The sequence below is a fragment of the Phytophthora cinnamomi genome, assembly GCF_018691715.1.
Source record: "Phytophthora cinnamomi strain GKB4 chromosome Unknown Contig73, whole genome shotgun sequence".
NCBI classification, from domain to species: Eukaryota; Oomycota; class Peronosporomycetes; order Peronosporales; family Peronosporaceae; genus Phytophthora; species Phytophthora cinnamomi.
Genome location: NW_027151006.1, coordinates 463,771 through 484,392, shown reverse-complemented (window position 1 = coordinate 484,392; position 20,622 = coordinate 463,771). Strand labels below are relative to the sequence as shown.

The window sequence follows — 20,622 nt, the reverse complement described above, 5'->3', positions numbered from 1 at the left end:
GGTAGCGGTGAAGCGGCACACCGCTGTGGGGGATCTGGACGTCGGAACAGCTTGGCGTCGTGCTAGGAAGTAGAGCCCCAAAGACAAGCTGTGAGAGCGCTGGAAGCCCACCCCAGCCAAGGACAGGCACGGACCCTCCGAATTCCAGACTTGGCTTGCCCTGCGAGCTCCTCGACGTAATAGCCGGCTCCGCAAGGCTGCGACAACTAGGATAACTATGCTACAAACTAGCTGGCCCGTGACGTCGGGAGTTCAAAACGGTCAAGCATTTGTATATTACATTCACAAGTACCAACGTTAAATGCACCCCTCGTTCCGACGCGAGGGTTACGCCACTGCCACACTTACTACGCCGACTAGCCGAGGCACTGGGCGAAGGCGTCGTGTTCCAGCACCTGCTCGATCGTGAGGCGCTTGTTTGGGTCAATCTCCAGCATACCCGATAGCAGGTGAACAGCGCTAGCCGACATGAACGCAGCCATACCCCACGACTCCATCACTGTTGCGATGCCAGCCTGCTTGAGCGCTCGGAACGACTTGACCGATGTGGACGCGAACGACACGAGCGGCGAGCCCGTCAGCATGATGAAGAACACGATGCCCAGCGACCACACGTCCGCGGCCTTGGGGTCGTACGGACCGCCCGCCACGATCTCCGGCGCCATGTAGTACTTCTTGCCCACGTGACGGCCGCCCGCGCGCCGAGTACGCGTGGCCAGCCCGAAGTCGCCCAGCTTACACCGGCCGCGGTGCAGCATGATGTTCTCGAGCGAGACGTCGCGGTGCGCGATGCCGTGCTGGTGCAGGAAGGCCAGACCCGCGGCCACCTGAGAGAGCACGCTCAGCGCGTTCATGCACGACATGGTGCGCTGCCTGCGCCTGCTGAGGTAGTCGTACATGTCGCCGTCGGCGCAGTGCTCCATGACGAGGTACAGCGTCTGCTGCTCCACGAACGAGTCGGTGTACTGCACGAGGTTGGGGTGTCCTCCTGCGGCTCGGACGATGTCGCCGACCTCCTTCTCGACGATGGGGTTGTCTGGGGTGTGTCCGTCCTCGGGGTGGTCGCGCATGAAGGCGGCCATGCGCTCGAGTGAGACCTGCTTGATGACGACGGGCACGTTGGCGGCGGACGGCGGCGCCGGCAGCGTGCGGCCGCGCATGTCTTCGCAGGCGAAGACCCATCCGTAGAGCGTGGCGCTGAGCTCCCGGATGACTCGGTATCGGTCGTGGATCACGGGCATGCCTGTGCCCTCACTAGCGAGTCGATCGGCCTCTCTGCAGGGCCGAGCGAAAAGCGAAATGGGAAGCGCGCTACTTGCGGAGTGTGGAAGAAATGGGATGGTACGTATCGGGCTGCTACTGCCAGTTTTGCCCTGGTCAACGGCCACTGGTCCCAGCAGCTCCGCGAGCATGAGGAGGCGTCCGCGATACGCTACATCCGCGTCGTGGCCTACACGGGACCTGACCTGCGCGCGTTAACTGCTGCTGCTGCTGCTTTGAGTGGCGGCGGCGCCTGTTGTCCAGCCCTGCGGTCACCGCGGCTCGAGCACAAGCCGAAGCAGGCATCGCCTCGCGGCATCAACCCCCGTATGACAGAGCGGGCGGGGCCGTTTCACCAGTGCTGGTTCAAACCAGCACGCCCCAATTATTGCTAGCGGCGTCGCCCACGCCCGATTTTATTTCGTCATGGAGCAAGAGCTTGAGCAGTCCGATTGAGCGCTGGCTGGCGTGAGCGCCTGTCGCCGGGTAATGCGAGGAAGAAGTCGAAACGCGTTAGTACTGCCGCTGCATGCTGGCATCGCGTCAACTTTGCCGATCGACCAGGAGGAAGGCTTCAACAATGGCTGCAAATCGATAGGCACTGCAACACATTTCCAGCCTGCGAGTCCAAGGGCATATCTTGTTGGGCAAGGTGTCAGAAAGCTATCGTATCTGTCGTTTGAAAGAAGGTCCATGGGCATCACAGGTACACTGGTGTTATATTATTTGAAGCAAAAACGCTGTTCACACTACATTGCCAATAATTGCCACTACCCTTTCTGCGGTTCCTGCCCATCAAACCATTCGTTCAAGGCTTCGTGCTGCAGTACTTGCTCGATCGTGAGGCGCTTGTTTGGGTCAATCTCCAGCATACCCGATAGCAGGTGAACAGCGCTAGCCGACATGAACGCAGCCATACCCCACGACTCCATCACTGTTGCGATGCCAGCCTGCTTGAAGGCGCAGAACGACTTGACCGACGTCGAAGCCAAGGCCACCAGAGGTGAACCTGTCACCATAATGAAGAACACGATGCCCAGCGACCACACGTCCGCGGCCTTGGGGTCGTACGGACCGCCCGCCACGATCTCCGGCGCCATGTAGTACTTCTTGCCCACGTGACGGCCGCCCGCGCGCCGAGTACGCGTGGCCAGCCCGAAGTCGCCCAGCTTACACCGGCCGCGGTGCAGCATGATGTTCTCGAGCGAGACGTCGCGGTGCGCGATGCCGTGCTGGTGCAGGAAGGCCAGACCCGCGGCCACCTGAGAGAGCACGCTCAGCGCGTTCATGCACGACATGGTGCGCTGCCTGCGCCTGCTGAGGTAGTCGTACATGTCGCCGTCGGCGCAGTGCTCCATGACGAGGTACAGCGTCTGCTGCTCCACGAACGAGTCGGTGTACTGCACGAGGTTGGGGTGTCCTCCTGCGGCTCGGACGATGTCGCCGACCTCCTTCTCGACGATGGGGTTGTCTGGGGTGTGTCCGTCCTCGGGGTGGTCGCGCATGAAGGCGGCCATGCGCTCGAGTGAGACCTGCTTGATGACGACGGGTGCGATGGCGGTGGCAGGCGAGGCTCGCCCGAGTCCACCCTGCATGTCCTCGCAGGCGAAGACCCATCCGTAGAGCGTGGAGCTCAGGCTGCGGATGACTCGGTATCGGTCGTGAACCACCGGCATGTTAAAGACGCTCGATGGGCTGGTCGGGGGCTGCGAAAAGCGAAGTGCACAAGGTGACGCGCGGAGTAGTACCCAGTGCAAGAGTTTTGCAGGCCCAGTGAGCGTTGGTCAGCGGTTTTCAACCGAGCATTTATATCCAGGCCAAGTACAGCCCACAGACATCTAACGGCGGGCGACTTTCTTATCGCTTGGCCTATTTTGTTCACTTACCGTTTTGTGTCGCGGAGGCTAAAAGCAGCTAACAGTGACAGCAGCCTCGCCGTCGCTGGATCTCACGCCACGTACTTCAAACAGCTCGCCGGAGACATGCGAATTGCCTCCTGCTCTTATCTGTTGGACTACCAGCTTTAGCCAGAACACCGAGCGGCTCTGTTTTGCCTGCGAGGGCTTTGTTCGGCCAGGCGTGGGCGCGTTGGTCAAGGTGCCGCCGCAACCCCCGAGCACTTTGACCAACGCGCCCACGCCTGGCCGATCAAAGTCCGATTGTATTTCACTCGGAGCGTGCGCGCAACGAACGCTACGAGTCTTTGTAGCGCCACTGGCCCCGGCCCAGCCAGTGCAGCGAGCGAGCCCTCGCCTCCGTATCGCGTTCTCGAGCGCCTGTCCTCGCCATCGCGCGAGTTGCGGCCCCAGTCAAGAGGTGAGAAACGCAGGTGCGTGCAGTTAGCGCCCGGGACGAAGCAGGAATCCAGCCCACCCGCTCCAGGGTGCGCTCTGTATTTCCTCGCGTCGTGGCGGCGCGGCTCCAATACGCTTGCAAACAGACAGGTTGAAGGTGTAACAAAACATAAGTAGAGGATCTCTGAACATGAAGTTGTGTGTATAAAACCGCCTTTCTAAATCGCACTTAAAGGAAGAATCACGATGCTTGGCAGTCCGCGACACCGATGCTGAGGCTGGTGGCGGCGGCAGCGCGGTGCCGCGTGCGCTCGGCCTGCCTGGCCGCCCCGCTCTCGCCCGTGCTGCGCGCGCCCGCGGCCTCGCTGCAATGCAAGAGCGCGTCCTTCCCTCTCTGCTTCTCGAATGATGCGGATCCCCGCCCCGCGCCCACGTACATCGCTAGACACAGCAGGGAGGCGTGGCACAGAACGGTGGCCCCCGCGCTGCGCACGTTCCTGCGGCTCAAGAACCACCTGATGGTGCCGATCGCGTTCGTCGTCCCTCGGGACGACGACGCCTGGCCCCGGGCGAGCTGGGGCTACCCGCTGGGCAAGCACGCCGAGTGGCTGCGGACGCGCTGGAGGAAGAACCGGCCACTGCCGCGATTCGCGCTCAAGGACCTGGAGGAGATGGACTTCGCCTTCGACACCAGCCAGTACAAGTGGGACCGCTTCCTCAAGCCTGCGCTGCGGCACTACTTCGAGCTCTTCGGGGACACGGATGTCCCCCAGAGCTTCAGCGTGCCGAAGGGCGACGCCGAGTGGCCCGAGAGACTGTGGGGGCTCTACCTTGGCCCGCGGGTGCTTAATATCCGCCACCGAGGAGACTTCAAAACTCAGATCGAACAGGACGCTCAAGAGATGGAGGAGATCAGGTTCTGCTACGACTCCACCACGTACGAGCGCGACTGGAGCGAGAGGGTCTTGCCGTCACTGAAGGTCTTTCGCCAGGAGTACGGGCACTGTGACGTGCACAGGTCGTTTAAGGTGCCGGGTTGCCCTCCATGGCCAAAGCATGCAGTAGGGTTGCCGCTGGGCATCACCGTCAACAACATCCGAAGCAAGGGCTATTTTGCGGACCAAGTTGCTCGAGACGGCGCTGAATTGGAGGAGATCGAGTTTGTTTGGGATCACTCCTTCACGGAATGGAATGGCCGCATATTGCCAGCATTGAAGGCATTTCGTCGGAATCACGGCAATAGCTATGTGCTCTGCAAATCTTTTGTGGTGCCGTCCAATGACTTGTGGCCGGGAAGAGCCCACGGTCTCAAGCTAGGCGTGGCCTTCAACAACATCCGCGCCTACTCCTACTATTTTGACCAGATCGCCAGAAGCATGGATCAATTGACGTCGCTGAGTCTCGACGTGCCGATCGCTCAAGCCAAGTGGGATCAACGTGTTGAGCCGATGCTTGCGACGCATGAGAAGCTATATGGGCATCGAGATGTTCCTCTCAGCTACGTTGTGCCATCGGAAGACCCGTGGAACAAGAGTGACTGGGGCATTCAACTCGGCAGGCTAAAACTCAAGCGGTACAACAAGGCAGAGTCCTAAGTAGACTGCTCTTGCAGTGTATTTGCTGTCTTTGGAGGCTTTCGCATGTTGCCGCATAGAATAGAGCATGTACATATCGCCAAAGACAGAGCTTACAGTTGTGTGTCTATATTTCCTGACGTCAATAGTGGTTGTTCTTTCTTGTGCCGTGGCCAGCTCGAGCAGCGCGCATACGCCCCATCTCGCTGTTGCCCTCCAGCTCGTCAACAGGCTCCGGTAGCTCTTTCAGTCTTGCCTTGACCATCCAGAGCAACATCCCGCTCACACCAACCAGCGTAATGGCCAGAATGAACGCGATGTAGCTCACAGCTACAGCTCCGTTGGCCTGTCCGCTCTGCCCACTCATGAAGAACCCCATGAGCACTGGGATGAAGACCTCACCCATGCCGCAGCCGAACACAATGAGCGACGACACACGCCGGATAAGCTGGTCGTTAATCACGCGAGTCAGACAGTGGATACTCAGCGTGAACAGCGGCGCGAGTGCGGACGAGAAGAGGAAGAGGCACACCGTGAAGGTGATAAGCCCAGCTTCTGCGCCGAATAGGAGACCAAACGAGCTAGCCCCGCACACCACCGAGCACATCACAATCGAGTAGAGGTTCTTGTCGTGGAACAAGAAGCCTGGCAGAACCATGTATGACACAGTCAACGACCCCCAAAAGAGCACCATGAGCGCGCACTGCCACACATCCCGGTTGTTCTCACTTTCACTTCCGACGCTCCCGGCATTTGATGATGTGCTAGACGACTCTGCGGCAGCCAGCTTCTCACCCTCAGTTAAGACGGTGCCGATGTAGTCGTACAAGAATGCAGCTAGACCAAGTTGGATTCCGAACAGCACCGTTGCGAAGATGGTCACCAGCAGGATAATAAAGTTGTTCTTGGAGTCGTACGTGTCTGGATTGCAGTTTTTGCCGCCACTTATGTGCTTGGCATGCAAGAAGACACCCCCCACAATGGGGCTCGGCACGGTGGGGACGCGGCGCGTGGGGTCCTCAAATGACAGTAGCGTCTGATGCTCGTCGCGCCCGTAGTAGCTGTGCGGACTCGGCAGCATTGCAACCAGGACGGCGGGGAACACCGTCATGATGGCTAGTCCAAAGAAAGCGTAGCCCAGATCAATGTCCAGCTTCGTGAGCACCAGCGCCACTACGGCGCCCAGCACGCAGCCAACCCCGTAGTTGATGTTCAAGGACGTGATAATTCCTCGTCTGCGCGGGTCCTTTTCTCCAGCGATCCACAACGAGCAGCGATTTAACCTGCACAGTAAACACAATAAATAACAACTCCATCAGCTCCACACACCCCTGCACTGCAGCCGCAAGGAGCACGTACGTGATGTTCAGAAGCGCCGTCCAGAAACCCTTGGCGATGAAGTACACGCCGACCCCCACGTTGCCCGTCGCAGCAGCCACAGGCGTCAGGCATGCGTACCAGGCGCCGCTGCAAAGCAGCAGCACCACGATGAGCTGCTTCATGAAGTCCTTCTCGGTGAAGTACGTGAGCACGAAGTCGCTCACGAAGCTCATGACGAGCGCGGCGCCTCCGTGCGCTGCGAAGATGGTGCCGAAGCCGTGGACGGGCGCGTTGAGCCCGGACTGCTCGGCCGCCAGCGCCGAGAAGAAGACGAGCGCCGGGCCCAGGATGCCCATGAAGGCGCCCTGCAGCACGTAGATGACCCGGTAGGCCAGCAGCTGCAGCGCATACTCGTCCGCCTCGTCCAGCTCGGCGGCCGCCGCCACCACGGGGAGGCTGCTGCTGCCGCCGCTGCTGCTGCTGGCGCGGTGGTGCTGTCGGTGCTGGTGCTGCAGCTGGTGGCGCGTCTGCGTCATGGACGCGTAGGCGCCGTAGCCGTCGCCCGGCAGCAGCGGCGCTGCGTCCCGACCCGAGTCCACGCTGCCTCGGTAGCGGTTGGAGGCGTCCAGGAGGCGGTCGCTGCGGCTGTAGTAGTCGTTGGATGTCTGGTAGGACGGCTGCGGGAGGCTGTAGCGCTGCATGGCGGCGCCCAGGTCGATCGATGACTCCGAGTCTCTGCTAATGCACGCTCTTCCGAAAAACTCAGGCCAGCGCGCTAAGTACGAAACTTGTTCACGTGCCAGATTTTAGGAATTTGATTCAAATGCATGGATGCTACATACGCCGTCTGCGTTCGTTCGTTCTTGTCTGCTGCTTAAATCTCGAGCTGGTTGCTGGCGAGCTCTGTGGCAGCGGCAGCGGACTGCTTGGGCTCGGACTCGGTCGACTCGGGCACGCTCACGCCCGAAAATTGCGAGGAAGGAGACCCTCCGAAGCTACCGCCGCCGTCCTGCAGAGACCTCCGCCGGTCCTCGAGCGACTTCATGGCCCTGCGCTTCCACTTGTTGGCGCCGAGTTTTACCCGCAGGATGACATTCAGCGACGTCACGCGAGTCACAGCACAGGCCAGGTCCTCCGGTCCAACGGTCACGGCTTCGTAGCTCGTCTGCACGTACTCCTGCTTCTGTTCCTCGGATAGTCCCTCCAGCACCCAAGCGTGTTCCTTGCACTTCTGGAGCGACCAGCGCTTCTCCGGGTCCTTCTCGAGTAGTCCGTAGAGCAGCTCGACGAGGCCTTCGGATGCACCGTTGCCATTGTTCTCGATCTCGATTGGATCCTTCTCGATCATCTCGAACAGGGTCACGACGTCTGGGTCGTAGAACGGGATCGTACCGAAGGCCAGCGCATGGATCGTGATGCCCAGCGCCCAGATGTCAGCGGCATATGCGCTGTACTCTCCGCCCTTGAGGGTCTCCGGCCCCATGAACGCGTACGTGCCTGCTGTTGTCGAGACGTAGCCCTTCTTGTGCGGTTTGGCTGCAGCAGGGGTGGCCTCGCCGGCAGCCTTGGCCTTCGCCTCCTTGTCGTCCTCCTCGAAGAAATGGGCAACGCCGAAATCCGCGATCTTGAACGTGCCGTCCTGTCCCACCAAAATGTTCTCCGGTTTGAGGTCGCGGTGGCAAATGTTGTTCTCGTGCAGGTACTCGAGTCCCAGCAGCAACTGGCGCACGCAGGAGCGCAGCTCCTCCTCGCTGAAGCAGTTCTTGTCCTTGCTCTTCTCCTTCTTGTACAGCTTCTCCTCGGGGTACCACTGCATCACCTGCCCGGACGGCGCGTACTCCAGCATGAGCACGAGCGTCTCGGAGTCGTCGTCGAACACCTCGAGCAGGTTCAGCAGGTTCGGGTGGTGCAGCTTCTTCATTATTGCAATCTCCACCTGCACCTTGTCCAGCGCCGTGGACACGACCATTCGCCTGCCCACGCGCTTCACCTCGCGCATCTTCTTGAGCAGCGACGTCTTGAAGACCTTGAGCGCCACTAGCTCGTCTCCGCCGCGCAGGCGGCCGAGCTGCACCACGGCCGTGGCTCCTCGCCCGAGCTCGCGCACCACCTCGTACTTGGTGATGGCACTGCCGACGCTGCTGCTGCTGCTACTGTCGCTGCTGCTGGGGGCGGACCCGAAGCCGTCGTCGTCGTCGCTCTCGCTGTCGTCGTCGTCGTCGCTCAGGTGGTCGTTGTTGTTGAACGACGCGTCCGAGGCCGTGGTGGTCACCGAGTCCAGCGACTCGGGCAGCGGCGGCGGAGCGTTGGACGCAGCAGCAGCAGCGGCAGAAGAGGCGGAAGCAAAGGAGGACGCGGGCGCGGGTGGCGGCATCGACGCGGAGGGCGCGAGCGAGCGGCCCGCGGCCTTGGAGCGGTCGGGCGCCGCCGCCTGCGACGAGCTACGCGACTCGCGGCGGCTCAGGGACATGGTGCGGCTGCGGAAGAAGTCGAAGATGCCCAGGTCGCGGGTCACGCCGCACGAGAACGAGTCCGACATGGCGGTGCGGTGCTGGGTCTGTCTGTACGCGACGACGGGGACTGGCGGGGCTTACGGTCGGCGCGGTGCGTTGAGGTATGAGACGATCGATGTCAGGTACGCGGAAGAGCGGACTATACTCAGTCCAAGTGCAGGAAAAGCTCCACGAATAAGCTCCACTTACCGTGTTTTCGAATCGAAACAGACCTTGTTCTGAGCAAGAATTGGGCCCTGTTTCGGCAAAAATCAACACAAATCAACTCAAAATCTAGGCGCGATTCCAGCGCATTGAAGGAGTATCTCAACGAGTGCCTTGCTCGTGGGGCATGTCATTGTCGCGTGGACTGGATAGGAATTGCATGCCTGGAACGAAACGAACTGCTGTAGGTTTAATTTGTTTGGTTCGATACGAAACGAGCAAATCTCGAATGGTCAAATGCATCGATATGAAGGAGTTGCTGCGCCCGAGGCCCACAGCTTCGTGCTGATGCCTTCAACCAGCGGAGATGTCATGACTCATGACTCATGATAACATCTCCGAGATGACAAAGTCATCTCGTACAGAACGACAGAACGACATAGCCAACGGTTCTACATGTTGGCTTAACTTTTTGACGCCACGTTGTCGATTCCATGGCGACTTGTGCCGACACTCGCAATGCACAACTGAACTCAAGGTGGTAGTGCTTAACGTTGCTCAACGTTTCTTTTTAATATAAACTGTTCTCGCCGCGACGCATCGATCTCGCAAAACGATACAATCAATGAACAAGTAACTTACTGGTTCTTGCACTCAGGCGGCTTCTCGGTCGAGTTGGCGCCGCCCTCCAGGGCAGGGAACTTCTTCTTGCCGCGACGCGGCTTGGGGGCCTCGTCGCCCGAGAGGGACTCCTCGTCCGAGTCCTCGTAGTCCTCATCCTCCTCCGGGTCGTAGTCCGAGTCGTCGTCCTCGACGGCCTCGCCCGTGAACCACAGCAGGGCCTGCGGGATGATGGTCTCGTGGATCGTGAAGCCAATCTCGAAGTCACCGCTGAGCTGGCGCATGATCATTTCGCTCTGTATAATACAACAACAGCAAAGCACACAGGTTAGACAACTGATCCGACGTGCAATACCGCAAGAAAAAATAATAATACATCGCAGCAACGTACGTCCTCGTCGTCCTCCTCCGATGGCATCTCCACGGGTGTAAAGAACTGGAAGAAGCTCTCGCAGGGCTCCGTGCGGCTGACGACACGGGTCTCGCCCTTGCCGCCCTTGGCGCGCTGCTTGACCTTCTTGGTCACCTCGCACAGGTTCTGGCCCTCCTTCCACTCCATGACGGTGCCCGTCACGTTGCGCAGCACGGCCTCGCCCAGCTCCGACGCGTCGCCGATGTCGTACTCCTTGGTCAGGCTCTTGTTGGCGAAGAAGGGGTTCTCGGCGAATTCGAACGTGAGCTTGAAGCCGTTGTCCTCCTCGTGGCTCACCGAGTGCACGTCCGTGAGGAACTCGAAGGCGGGCAGGTCGCGCTCCTGGATGAGCTCGGCCAGCACCGAGTGGTTCATGAAGGCGCGCAGCCAGAAGCCGGGCACGCCCTTGACGTCCTCCTCGGCGTCGGCGTCCGCCTGCTGGGGCTCGGCAGCGGCGGCCGTGACGGCCTCCACCTCCTTGGCGCCCGAGACGATCTCGGCGCGCTGCTGGTAGAAGGGCTGGTAGAGCTTCTCGTACTTGAGCTCCAGCGCCTTGCGCTCCTTCTCGAACTCCTCCTCCACCTCGGCCTGGGCCTCCTGCAGCTTGCGCAGCGCATCCAGACGCAGCAGCACGTTCTTGGGAAGGTTGGCCAGGTCGTCCTCCTCCTCCTCGCCCTCGGCGGCGTCGCCCACGGCCAGCTGCGCCACCTGCTCGGTCACGCCCTCCACGGGCTGGAAGCCGCGGCCGTCGTGCTGGTCCACCTCCACCACCGTGTCCTGCTCCGCGACGGGCTTGTCCGACATGTTGATCTACTGGGCTCTACTGGGCGAGTGAGTGTGGGGGGCCCGCTTCTTTCTGAGAATGGCTGACGTTGCCGCCAATGGCTGCGGCAGATAAGGCCGGGCCGCCTTTTGGTTGGCTGCGGAAGCGTCACCGTCTGTTTCGGGTGGCTCGTGTGCGCCACACCGCCTGATCGCGTGCGCCACACCAAATGCTGCACACTTTTCGGGCCCCCCGCGCATCGTCTGAGAACCCACAGGACCGAGCATGAGCAGCGCCAACGGCAGCTCCGTGGCGCTCACCAGCGGCGGCGCCGTCGCCTCCAAGCGCCGCGTCGCCTACTTCTACGACTGTGCGTGGCCCTCTCGCTGCCGCACCGGCCGTCGGCGCTGTCTGGCCCCGCTCGAATCTAACCTCTCTCTATATCTCTCTTGCAGCGGACATCGGCAACTACCACTACGGCCAGAACCACCCGATGAAGGTGCCGCTCTCGCTCGCCTGTCGCCTGATGCCTAGGTAGACGGATAGACTGACGTGTCCCCCCCCCCCTGCTGCAGCCGCACCGCGTGCGAATGGCGCACAACCTCATCACCAACTACGGCCTCACCAAGCACATGGAAGTCTTCGTACGACTGCGACTGCGCTGCGGCATCGCTGTCGTTGCTGGTGCATTGCCTTTACTAACCCCATTGTCGCTGTGCTCTTCGTGTTGTTACTGTTGGTTGGGTGACGCTGCTCTGCCGACAGCGCCCCCGCCTCGTGGACTGGACGGAGCTCACGCGCTTCCACTCGGACGACTACATCCACTTCCTGCGGCTTGTGACGCCCGACAACATGCACGAGTATCTGCGCCAACTGCAGCGCTTCAACGTGGGCGAGGACTGCCCGGTCTTTGACGGCCTCTTCGAGTTCTGCCAGCTCTACGCGTCGGCTTCCATCGGTGGCGCCGCCAAACTGAATGCCGGATCTGCTGACATCGTCATCAACTACTCCGGTGGCCTGCACCACGGCAAGCGCTCGGAGGCCTCCGGCTTCTGCTACGTGAACGACTGCGTGCTCGGCATCTTGGAGCTGCTCAAGACTCACCAGCGCGTCTTGTACATCGATATTGACATCCACCACGGCGACGGTGTGGAGGAGGCCTTCTACACGACGAACCGTGTCATGACGTGCTCGTTCCACAAGTACGGCGAGTTCTTCCCCGGAACGGGCGACCTCAAGGATATCGGCCATGGAGAGGGCAAGAACTATGCCGTTAACTTCCCTTGCCGTGATGGCATGGACGACGAGAGCTTCACCGGCATTTTCCGCAGCGTCATCGCCAAGGTTATGGAGCACTTCGCGCCAGGTGCTGTGTTGCTGCAGTGCGGTACGGACTCGCTTTCTGGAGACCGACTTGGTAGCTTTAATCTGTCAGCTAAGGGCCATGCGGACTGTGTGGCGTACGTCAAGAGCTTCAATATCCCCACTCTCGTCGTGGGCGGTGGTGGCTACACGCTGCGCAATGTGGCTCGAGCCTGGTGTTACGAGGCTTCGTTGTTGGTGGGTGTGGACATTCCGGACGCGATGCCGTACAACGACTACTTCGAGTACTACGGCCCTGAATACCGCCTTCACCTGCCTGTGAGCAACATGGAAAACCTCAATACGCCAGCGTATCTCGATGAAATCAAGCGCTCGATCCACGAGAACCTCCGCCAGATCGAGCCTGTCCCCAGCGTCCCCTTCACGGTCGCACCACCGTCGGCGCGTATCCAGGAGGAGAAGGAAGCTGCTGCGCGCGACCGCGAGGAAGACGATCAGCACATGATGGATGTTTCGGGCGAGCGTCAAGTACAACTAGAGCTCAAGCAGAGCGATGCTCCCCGTCACCTTGCTGAGTTTTACGACTAACTTACCGGCGCAAAGCAGACCTGGCAACTAGTATCATGCATGCACGTCATGGGATGTTGTGATGGAGAGTAGTCAACGAATGTGTGTTACTACAAGTCCTGGAAAAATACCAGAGCTCAGGCCTTGTTCATCTTTTTTGTTTACTACCTGTAAGAAGTGGGTCCTGAGAGCGACTCGAAGAGTTCTCGAAACAACTCCGCGTGCACTGCAGATTGCCATCCGACTTGATACGGACCAGAGAACAGCATGACATAGCTGGAGTTGCCGGGGTTCTGTTTGGTTTGATCCATTTTTCCGTGTCTAGTTTGCCTGATTGATGTTCCGATCCGTAGACGAAAGAGACAAAAGCGATAGCAATACATACCACCTGTACACTCAGCACTTCGCGTGGGCTTTCGTATCATGGGTTCATGCAAAGTTCAGCGCAAACCCAAGAAACCGGCGTTCCATCTTTAGTGCAAATTTTGGTATTTGTAGTTTGGAGGTTCCCACCTCCCACATCTTGCCGAACATGGTGTGATGAATGTTGGACAGGAGTAGACATGGATGCTGCGCACTGGTGCAAGAAAGCTCTCAGGTGTTTGTCATTTAGACACGCCTGCGAATACGATTCCAACTAGTATAGTCGGCTTGAGCAAAAACCAAGAAGGTATGCTATCAGCACAAGGCAAAGACGCGCAGCAGCATCGCCTCGGAGTATTTTTCTTTTTCATCCAGACCGAAATGGAGAGCGATGGTCAGCACGTTAAGCTCATCCACGACAAGCACGGTCTTGAAAATAAATAGTTGATGACAGGTGGCAACGACCCACAAGGTCAAACGCAAAGTCAAGCGCCTTGGCGGAGGCGTAATGACAGACTCCACTGCACGATCCACCAGAGCGCGCGTGCGCGAGCTGGCAACAAATATGCGATAAATAAATACTAAATAGCGTCAGCTCGCCACTCTGACAAAAAGAAGTAGTAGTGACCAACGTCAAAAAGCGACAGCGCAGCTAAGCTCGTTGGCAAAGACAAACGTTGACGTCAGTGTCCAAAATGGGAACGCCGCGGCAAAAGGTCGCCTCGAGCTAACCGTCGCGGAAGGGTCACGTGGTTTCATACAACGCTACCATTGTTCACTTCCGATGAAGCAGGCTAGGTGTGCTAATTGCAGCCAACCTCTGTTCAACGCACAACGCACACGTGAGATCACTCTGGAAGCTATCTCTGCTGCATACTTCTTGCTGCTGTACTTTTATCACGTGTTCATCAATGGTTCAAAGAAGAAGAGATGCCACGGAACAATCAAAGCCAATGCGGCATCAAGCAGATACGCACGTATTACAAAGCAATGCAGGTTTCTTCCAGCGTCCTCCTTCATGATTCTCAGCAACTCGATAGTGCACGTCATACATCACGATTACATCTGGCGCTGAGGCCACAAATGCGATCGGGTCAGACCAATTCAAATCAATGCATTCAGATCCAACCAACGACGCCGCAACTTCCTTTCAAGCTTGCCTCAATTGGCCACTTCACTGTGCATCAACAATGCAATCTGCGCTGCTTTACTCGTCGTCTTCTTCATAGTCCACGGTCAAATCATCCATGCCCGCGAACAGCTCGTCACGCGCCATGCGCGTTCCTCCATTCTTCGTCTCCTTCTGCTGTGGCTCCGAATCATTCTCGGTCTTCGATCGGGTTTGCTTGTCTTTTCCAGGGGCTTCCTCTGTCTGGTTATCACCATCGTTGCGGCGGCTGAAAGACCGACGCGGAGAAGGTCCATTTGACTTTCGTCCAGTTGACGAAGACGCATGATCCCGACGGACAGGTGACGGGGTCAGCGAGCGCTCGGGTCGGGACGAACGCTTTTCGCGGCGATCACGGTCGCGGTGACTGCGGTGAGCTTTGTCATCCCGACTTCGATCACGGCGTGAGTGGTGACGTCGCTCGTGGCGGCTGGGTTCACGACCAGACCGATCATCAATCTCCGGTTCAAACTCGTGGCGGTCAGACGGACCCGTAGGTCCCGGCCCATAGTTTTGCAGCAGCGGCGACGGCGGAGGTGAATATCCAGAATCACGGCCACGCGGTGCGAACTCGCCACGCTGTCCGCGCTCGTAGGACTCACGCTGTTGCTGAGAAGGTGGTGAGGGCGAGCGCCGGCGGCCCTGTGGCGGGGGAGATGACGAACGGTGGTGACTGGGCGGCGGTAGAGGGGACGGAGAACGGCGCTGTGGCGGCGGCAGTTCCTGGCGGTACATTGCTCCATTTCGACCGCCACCACGGTAAGGCGGTTGATCCTGGTACTCCGGGCGCGGTCGTTCGCCTCTGTTACCGCGGCCGCGGCCTCCACCGCGCCCGCCGCCACGACCTCCATAGCGACTCAAATCCGAATCATGGAAATCACGACGGCCTTGGTTTTGCTGTTGGAAAAAACGTTGGCGTTCTTGCTGTTCATCACGAGCAACCTCAGCAATGGAACGATCGTCCGCATAGCGAGGGCGCTCGGGCTGACAAGCAGAGCGGTCATCAGAAACTTGGTTGCCGCCTAAACGGTCGTCGCGTCCACGATATCCACTCGACCGCGGGTTCGAGCTGCCACCCATCCTCAAGTCTTGAGGAGGCGATCGTGAGCGAGATCGGGGTCGGCTTTTGGATGACCCTCCCGCATACTTTCCGAATCGTGGTGGGCTACGACTGTGGCTGCGCGGAAGCTGGAGCACACCACCGGACAGAGTTGGTGGGGGAATCCTACCACGCTCCTCCTCTTCGCGACGGTACGATTGACGACCTTCTTCATGAGAGCCACGCCGGTAGTCACTCGAGCGCTGGTTTCCAGCGTCATCTTTCCGACTACGCCTCGAGGAGGAGGATGGTGACGGAGAAGAGCCGCGGTGGAAACTGCCGCGTCCTCGACCTTCATCGCGCTGCCCACGTCGTTCGCGCGAATCTTCACGCGATCCCATCCAGGGACCCTCACGCTCACGAGGTCGGCCACGTAGTTCTTCAACAGGGACAGAACTGTCATGACCTCTGATATCCACTGGCGACAGCGATCGGTGGCTGTATTTGCCACGGTACTCGCGACGGTTCTCTTTGTCAGACGGTGTACCGTATCCACCTTCACGCGCAACTTGTTTTGTCAAAGTTACAGGCGATCTTGAACGCAACCGACGGTCGTTCGGAGGCCCATCCATCGGCACATCGTAACGGCCACCACCATTATGAGGCCTGGGCGAGCGGGAACGAGACCGTCCTCGGGCACTCCCACGGTCGCTACGAGGAGGGCTACGCGCGCTGCCGCGATCGCCGTATTTTAACGACGCCACTCGATCATGCCCACGACGTCCATCCATAGGGTCATCATTGTCCTTGTAGTGGCGATGCTTACTGCCGCGATAGTCCGCATCTCCTCCGACTGTGTCAAAAATCACGAGCAGAGGTCAGCATCGTCAACAAAGTATCACACTTGAGCACAACAGCACGCCAGATCAAACCAATCAGCATCAATCTTACCCAGACGTCCCGACTTCAGAGCAAAGCCCAGCTTGTTGTGCGGAATGCCTCCATGACGCGTTGAGTCAATCGCAAACTGTTCCTTCGTATCGTAAACGGGGAAAATCTCGTAGCCCTTCACAGTGAAAAGTTGCTTGCGGATCGCGGCCTTGGCGTGTTCCACACTGCGGAACCGCACACAGCCGTTTTCAGCGAAAGACAGCGGGCCAAAGCGCTCCAGCTGCTGGCACAAAACGTCCCAGACTTCAGGGTCACACTTGGTAAAGTCAAAGTCACGCACAGCCCCCTTGTCTTCCATGCTCACATCTTCACCCGTCCGCTCCACAAACAGCACAGTGTCCACAGGCGGGCCGCGCGCGAAGTTCGCGTTCAGAAAAGCACGGCCGCGGAACTTGTTCGCATTGACAAAGTGAATGGCTTCGCGGGCGTGCTCGATCGTCGGCATGCTCACGAACGCGTAGGCCGTGGCGTTGTGGTCGGGCTGCTTGATCTGCACGCTCATCTTGTTAATCTCCGGCCACACTGGGCTCAGGAAGTCCACGATGTCGTCGCTCGGCGTGTGGCGGGGGACGCTGCCGAGGAACAGGTACGGGCACGGCGGGCAGTTACGCGGCGAGAAGGCGTTGACGGTTCGGCGTCTAGGGGCTTCACCCTCGACCACGCGGCCGTTGGGCGGCAGCTGCTTGTCGCTCGGCTCGCGGGTGAGCTTGATGATGTTGCTGTTCTCAGCTGGGGGCTTGGCGTCGTCGTCGCGCTTGGCCTTCTTCGGGTCGCGCTCGCTCTGCGCGTAGCCGTCCGCGTCTGCCGCGTCGTCCTCGTCCCGGGGCTTCTTGCGGCTGCGCTCCGAGGGCGACGCCGGGGCGCTCTGCTCGTCGCCGGCGTCCGCCGCGGGCTCGGCAACCAGCCGCTCCTCGAGCGCGAGGCGCAGCGTCGTCACCTGGCGCAGGATGACCGAGGACTTCTCCGTGTCCAGCATGTGCTGCACGGACTCGTCGATGCGCTGCAGCCACATGCGCGTGTTCTTGCGCGCGATGGCGGCGGCGGACGTGGGCGTGCTGGCGGCGGCGGCGGCCGCCGGCGTCTTGGCGATCTGCAGCAGCGCGCGCAGCGTGTGGATGCGCACGGCCTGCGAGCGCTTGGGCCCGCAGAGCTTGAGCAGCACGTCCACCACGTTGATCTGCACGTGCGGGAAGCGGAAGAAGTGTTTGTGCAGCAGCTGCGCCGCCAGGCTCAGCACCACGTCGCCGGCGTCGCTGCTGGCCGCGTGGATGATCTGCTCGAACGCGTCCTCCGTCTTGTCCTCGTCGCGCTTGGGGTCGCCCGCGGGCAGCGCGAAGTCGTCCTCGATGGTCGAGTCCCAGGCGTAGAGCTCGCCCAGCGCGTCCTCGGCGGCCATGGTGCGGAGAGGGAGGGCGGGAGGGAGGGAGGGGGAGACTCGCTCTGCGCTGCTCTGCTCTGGGCTTTGGGCGGCAAATTCCGTTTTGCCCCCGCGGCTCTCGGCCACGCATCAATCTACGGAAGGATTCCGTTTCTTGTGTGCGGTACATTACATGCGGCAGTCTTTCCGACACGCTTTTTTCCGAGCGGCTGGATTCGAAACCACTTCAACATGGCCACCACAAGCTGTGCCACAACGTCTCGAGAGATGGAGAGAGAGAGAATAGAGAGACCTTCCTGTGTCACGCGGTTTAACCACTGGGCTCTGCACGCTACTTCATAGAACGTCGCTGGGTCTTGCTCGCTGCGCGGTTGGCAGGCGGTCAGATCCCCCACGAGCCGCTCCAGGGGCTGGGCGCGCCGCTTGGCTGCTGCGGCTGGTACGGCGCGGTGGGCTGCCACTGCTTGCTCTCCTGGTCCTGCATGAGCAGCATCAGCTCCGTCGTCTGCTGGAGCGCGCACTGCCGCATCGCGAGGTCCGCCTGCTGCGCGGAGATCAACTCCCGCATCCGCTGAAGCTGCAGCTCCCACAGCATCCAGCGGTAGGCCGGCTGAGCGGGCATCGGAGTGTATGGGGAAGCCAGCAACGACGCCACGGGTGCAGAAGGCGTTGGTAACGGGAGTGGAGGAGACGACGACGCTGGCGGGGAAGACTCGGGGCGGGGGCGAGGCGGAAACAAAGGTGCAGCTCCTGCGAAATCTTCGAGGTGCCTCGTGAACGTGGAAGGTGGAGGTCTCGTAGCGGTAGGGGTTGCCATTTGAGCCTTTTCGTAGCCATGCATCGCCGCCTTGATCCACGAAGCATTCGGAGATGTCGCTGGCGGGACCCATCCGTCGCGTTTCAGGGTCGGCGACACACTTGCCACGCGAGGAGATGCATCCGACCGACTCGAGTTGCAAGTAGCCTCGCTCGACGAGGTTTCAGAAGCTGGGCTTGTCACCACTTTTAGGGGCACCTCCTCTTGGCCCAGTAGGCTACAAACATGTCTTGCCGTCGAATTCTTGAGGCTCTTCTTGAGGAACGCGACGTCTTTGATCACGTCGTCCAGTGGCTTGACTACCACTCGCCCAGGATTTTCGCTCTGCAGCTTCAGGTAACCGTCGTTCACAGCACGCAGCCACGCGTGGATCTCCACGTGCCAGCCCTCAACCAGGAACTTGGAGATGATCGCTTGGTACGCCGACGTGTTGCCAGTACCGAGCCCTCCTCCGCCCATGGACAGCACCAGCGTCTTCCCGTTGGCTGTGGCTGCCCCCGTGTGCAGCTGCTTCAGCAACTCCGACTGCAGCACGTTGTCGTCGTTGCCGGCGGCCTTGAGCGTCCAGCCGAACTTCTCGAGCGCATGGGCGATGGCCGGGCTGGTCTTGCTGTACGTGGCCAGCTGGTGCATGACCACAGCGGAGCCGCACAGGTGATCCGTGAGCGCCTCGAAGTTGAGGCGGGCGTCGTGCGGGCACTGGGCCCCATCGATGGCGCGGAACAGCGAGCGGCTCATGAGCAGCGAGGCGGACGTGTTGTCCAGGTCGAGGAACACGTAGCGCTGGCGGTGCTTGGGCGCGTACAGCTGCGGCATCTTGAGCAGCCAGAAGCGGCGGCGCTCCACGTCGAGTCGCTCGCTCCTGGCCGCCTCCTCGTCCTCCACGAGCGCGCAGACCGGGGCTGCAAGGGGAGGCCGAGGCGGGCTGGAGGGCGGGGAGGCCGCAGGCGACGGCGCGCGGGCGGGCATCGCTGCAGGAACACAACAGGAGGAGATGGCGGTGCAGCCTTTCCTCTAGGCGAATGGATTGGGCTTCTCGATCTGACTCACAGAAGCGGGAAAAAAACGGCTTTTGTTGTTGAAGTGCACTTCAACTTGACAACCGCCTGCCAGCCAATCAATCAATCCATCAACCACCAACCGCCTACTGTCGCTTGCTTGACATGCTGTCTCGTGGGTCTCGCGCCTGACGAAAGACTCCGCCCTGCGGCCAGCGCTGCTCTTGCTCACCCATCAGGCGCATCATCTCGGTGGTCTGCCGCAACACCGACTGCCGTCTGCCTGTTGGGACGAGAGCAAGTCCTGCATCTGCTGCTTTTGCAAGCTCCACAAGAGCTCGGACTGCATGGGCGGAGGTGTCCGCAGCGTCGGCATTTGGTGACGGCGCAGCGGCATGACAGGTGCGCGCGCTGCGATGGGCGACCACCCCGGCGACAAAGGCCCTTCGGCTTGGGGAAACCCACCGAGGCCGAAGAGCGCAGATTCGGGTGACGTGTTCTCCGTTGGAGGTGAGGCTGAGCGTGGCGTTTGGCCTTCAGTCACTACATCTGCCCAAGAAAGCGGCGACGCAGAATCAACGCGGTGTTGGATCGGCGGAGACCCATACGGGCGATCCGCGCAAGATGTGAACCAATGACACAACGCAGGGATCCTCGAACCTCGAGTTCAAGCATCTCAAAGTTCGGAGACACGGTCGGGGCTGGTGTGCATTGGCGATGCAAAAGTCCCAATATCGTCCCGTACAGTGTCTCAAGCGGGGGGCTGCACGGCTTATCATGTTCAACACAACATCGTTATGTTGGCAAACTGGTGCTTCTGCTTTCTACACATTCAGTGCTAGCTTAAAACCCCTATTCAAGATGCCCTCTCGATAAGTAAGCTACGCGACAATGCAGAGCAACGTGGTGCAAACGCTACAGAGTACGGGATAGAACTTCCTCTTCCTCCGCGTCAAGCTCGTCCCTCTCCGCGTCAAGCTCGTCCCTCTCCGCGCAGTACTGCTCGACCAAGCTTGCGACATCACGGATCGGGTGTGTCGACAAATTACGCTCACGGCACCACGGACACTTCTCCAATCGCTTCACGACTTCGGCAGAAAAGGTCTTGCCGCAGCAA

The 20,622-nt window shown here is 60.0% G+C and overlaps 9 protein-coding genes across 9 annotated transcripts; 2 read left to right on the top strand and 7 right to left on the bottom strand.

Annotated features, from left to right (window-relative positions):
- Positions 1 to 356: 356 nt before the first annotated feature.
- IUM83_18262 (serine/threonine protein kinase) lies at positions 357 to 1,241 on the bottom strand (the record flags this gene model as incomplete). The annotated part of the gene is made up of 1 exon (XM_067943252.1): positions 357 to 1,241. The coding sequence occupies one exon, from the start codon at positions 1,239 to 1,241 to the stop codon at positions 357 to 359; it is 885 nt and encodes a 294-aa protein (XP_067785916.1).
- Positions 1,242 to 2,030: 789 nt separating this feature from the next.
- On the bottom strand, positions 2,031 to 2,936 carry IUM83_18261 (serine/threonine protein kinase; the record flags this gene model as incomplete). Its single annotated transcript, XM_067943251.1, has 1 exon — positions 2,031 to 2,936. The coding sequence occupies one exon, from the start codon at positions 2,934 to 2,936 to the stop codon at positions 2,031 to 2,033; it is 906 nt and encodes a 301-aa protein (XP_067785891.1).
- An 887-nt stretch (positions 2,937 to 3,823) lies between these two features.
- On the top strand, positions 3,824 to 4,619 carry IUM83_18260 (uncharacterized protein; the record flags this gene model as incomplete). The annotated part of the gene is made up of 2 exons (XM_067943250.1): positions 3,824 to 4,491; positions 4,610 to 4,619. The coding sequence occupies 2 exons, from the start codon at positions 3,824 to 3,826 to the stop codon at positions 4,617 to 4,619; spliced, it is 678 nt and encodes a 225-aa protein (XP_067785917.1).
- A 651-nt stretch (positions 4,620 to 5,270) lies between these two features.
- IUM83_18259 (Transmembrane protein) lies at positions 5,271 to 7,149 on the bottom strand (the record flags this gene model as incomplete). Its single annotated transcript, XM_067943249.1, has 2 exons — positions 5,271 to 6,411; positions 6,488 to 7,149. 2 exons carry the CDS (start codon positions 7,147 to 7,149, stop codon positions 5,271 to 5,273), a joined length of 1,803 nt encoding a protein of 600 aa, XP_067785948.1.
- A 173-nt stretch (positions 7,150 to 7,322) lies between these two features.
- Positions 7,323 to 8,987, bottom strand: IUM83_18258 (CAMKK protein kinase; the record flags this gene model as incomplete). Its single annotated transcript, XM_067943248.1, has 1 exon — positions 7,323 to 8,987. One exon carries the CDS (start codon positions 8,985 to 8,987, stop codon positions 7,323 to 7,325), a length of 1,665 nt encoding a protein of 554 aa, XP_067785947.1.
- Positions 8,988 to 9,743: 756 nt separating this feature from the next.
- On the bottom strand, positions 9,744 to 10,942 carry IUM83_18257 (nucleosome assembly protein 1; the record flags this gene model as incomplete). Its single annotated transcript, XM_067943247.1, has 2 exons — positions 9,744 to 10,022; positions 10,118 to 10,942. The coding sequence occupies 2 exons, from the start codon at positions 10,940 to 10,942 to the stop codon at positions 9,744 to 9,746; spliced, it is 1,104 nt and encodes a 367-aa protein (XP_067785944.1).
- Positions 10,943 to 11,186: 244 nt separating this feature from the next.
- Positions 11,187 to 12,812, top strand: IUM83_18256 (Histone deacetylase 1; the record flags this gene model as incomplete). The annotated part of the gene is made up of 4 exons (XM_067943246.1): positions 11,187 to 11,271; positions 11,357 to 11,400; positions 11,477 to 11,545; positions 11,667 to 12,812. 4 exons carry the CDS (start codon positions 11,187 to 11,189, stop codon positions 12,810 to 12,812), a joined length of 1,344 nt encoding a protein of 447 aa, XP_067785938.1.
- A 1,549-nt stretch (positions 12,813 to 14,361) lies between these two features.
- IUM83_18255 (RNA recognition motif domain) lies at positions 14,362 to 17,708 on the bottom strand (the record flags this gene model as incomplete). Its single annotated transcript, XM_067943245.1, has 3 exons — positions 14,362 to 15,059; positions 16,140 to 16,214; positions 16,313 to 17,708. The coding sequence occupies 3 exons, from the start codon at positions 17,706 to 17,708 to the stop codon at positions 14,362 to 14,364; spliced, it is 2,169 nt and encodes a 722-aa protein (XP_067785946.1).
- A 1,311-nt stretch (positions 17,709 to 19,019) lies between these two features.
- IUM83_18254 (Mitochondrial inner membrane protease ATP23) lies at positions 19,020 to 19,476 on the bottom strand (the record flags this gene model as incomplete). Its single annotated transcript, XM_067943244.1, has 2 exons — positions 19,020 to 19,032; positions 19,082 to 19,476. 2 exons carry the CDS (start codon positions 19,474 to 19,476, stop codon positions 19,020 to 19,022), a joined length of 408 nt encoding a protein of 135 aa, XP_067785945.1.
- Positions 19,477 to 20,622: the final 1,146 nt, after the last annotated feature.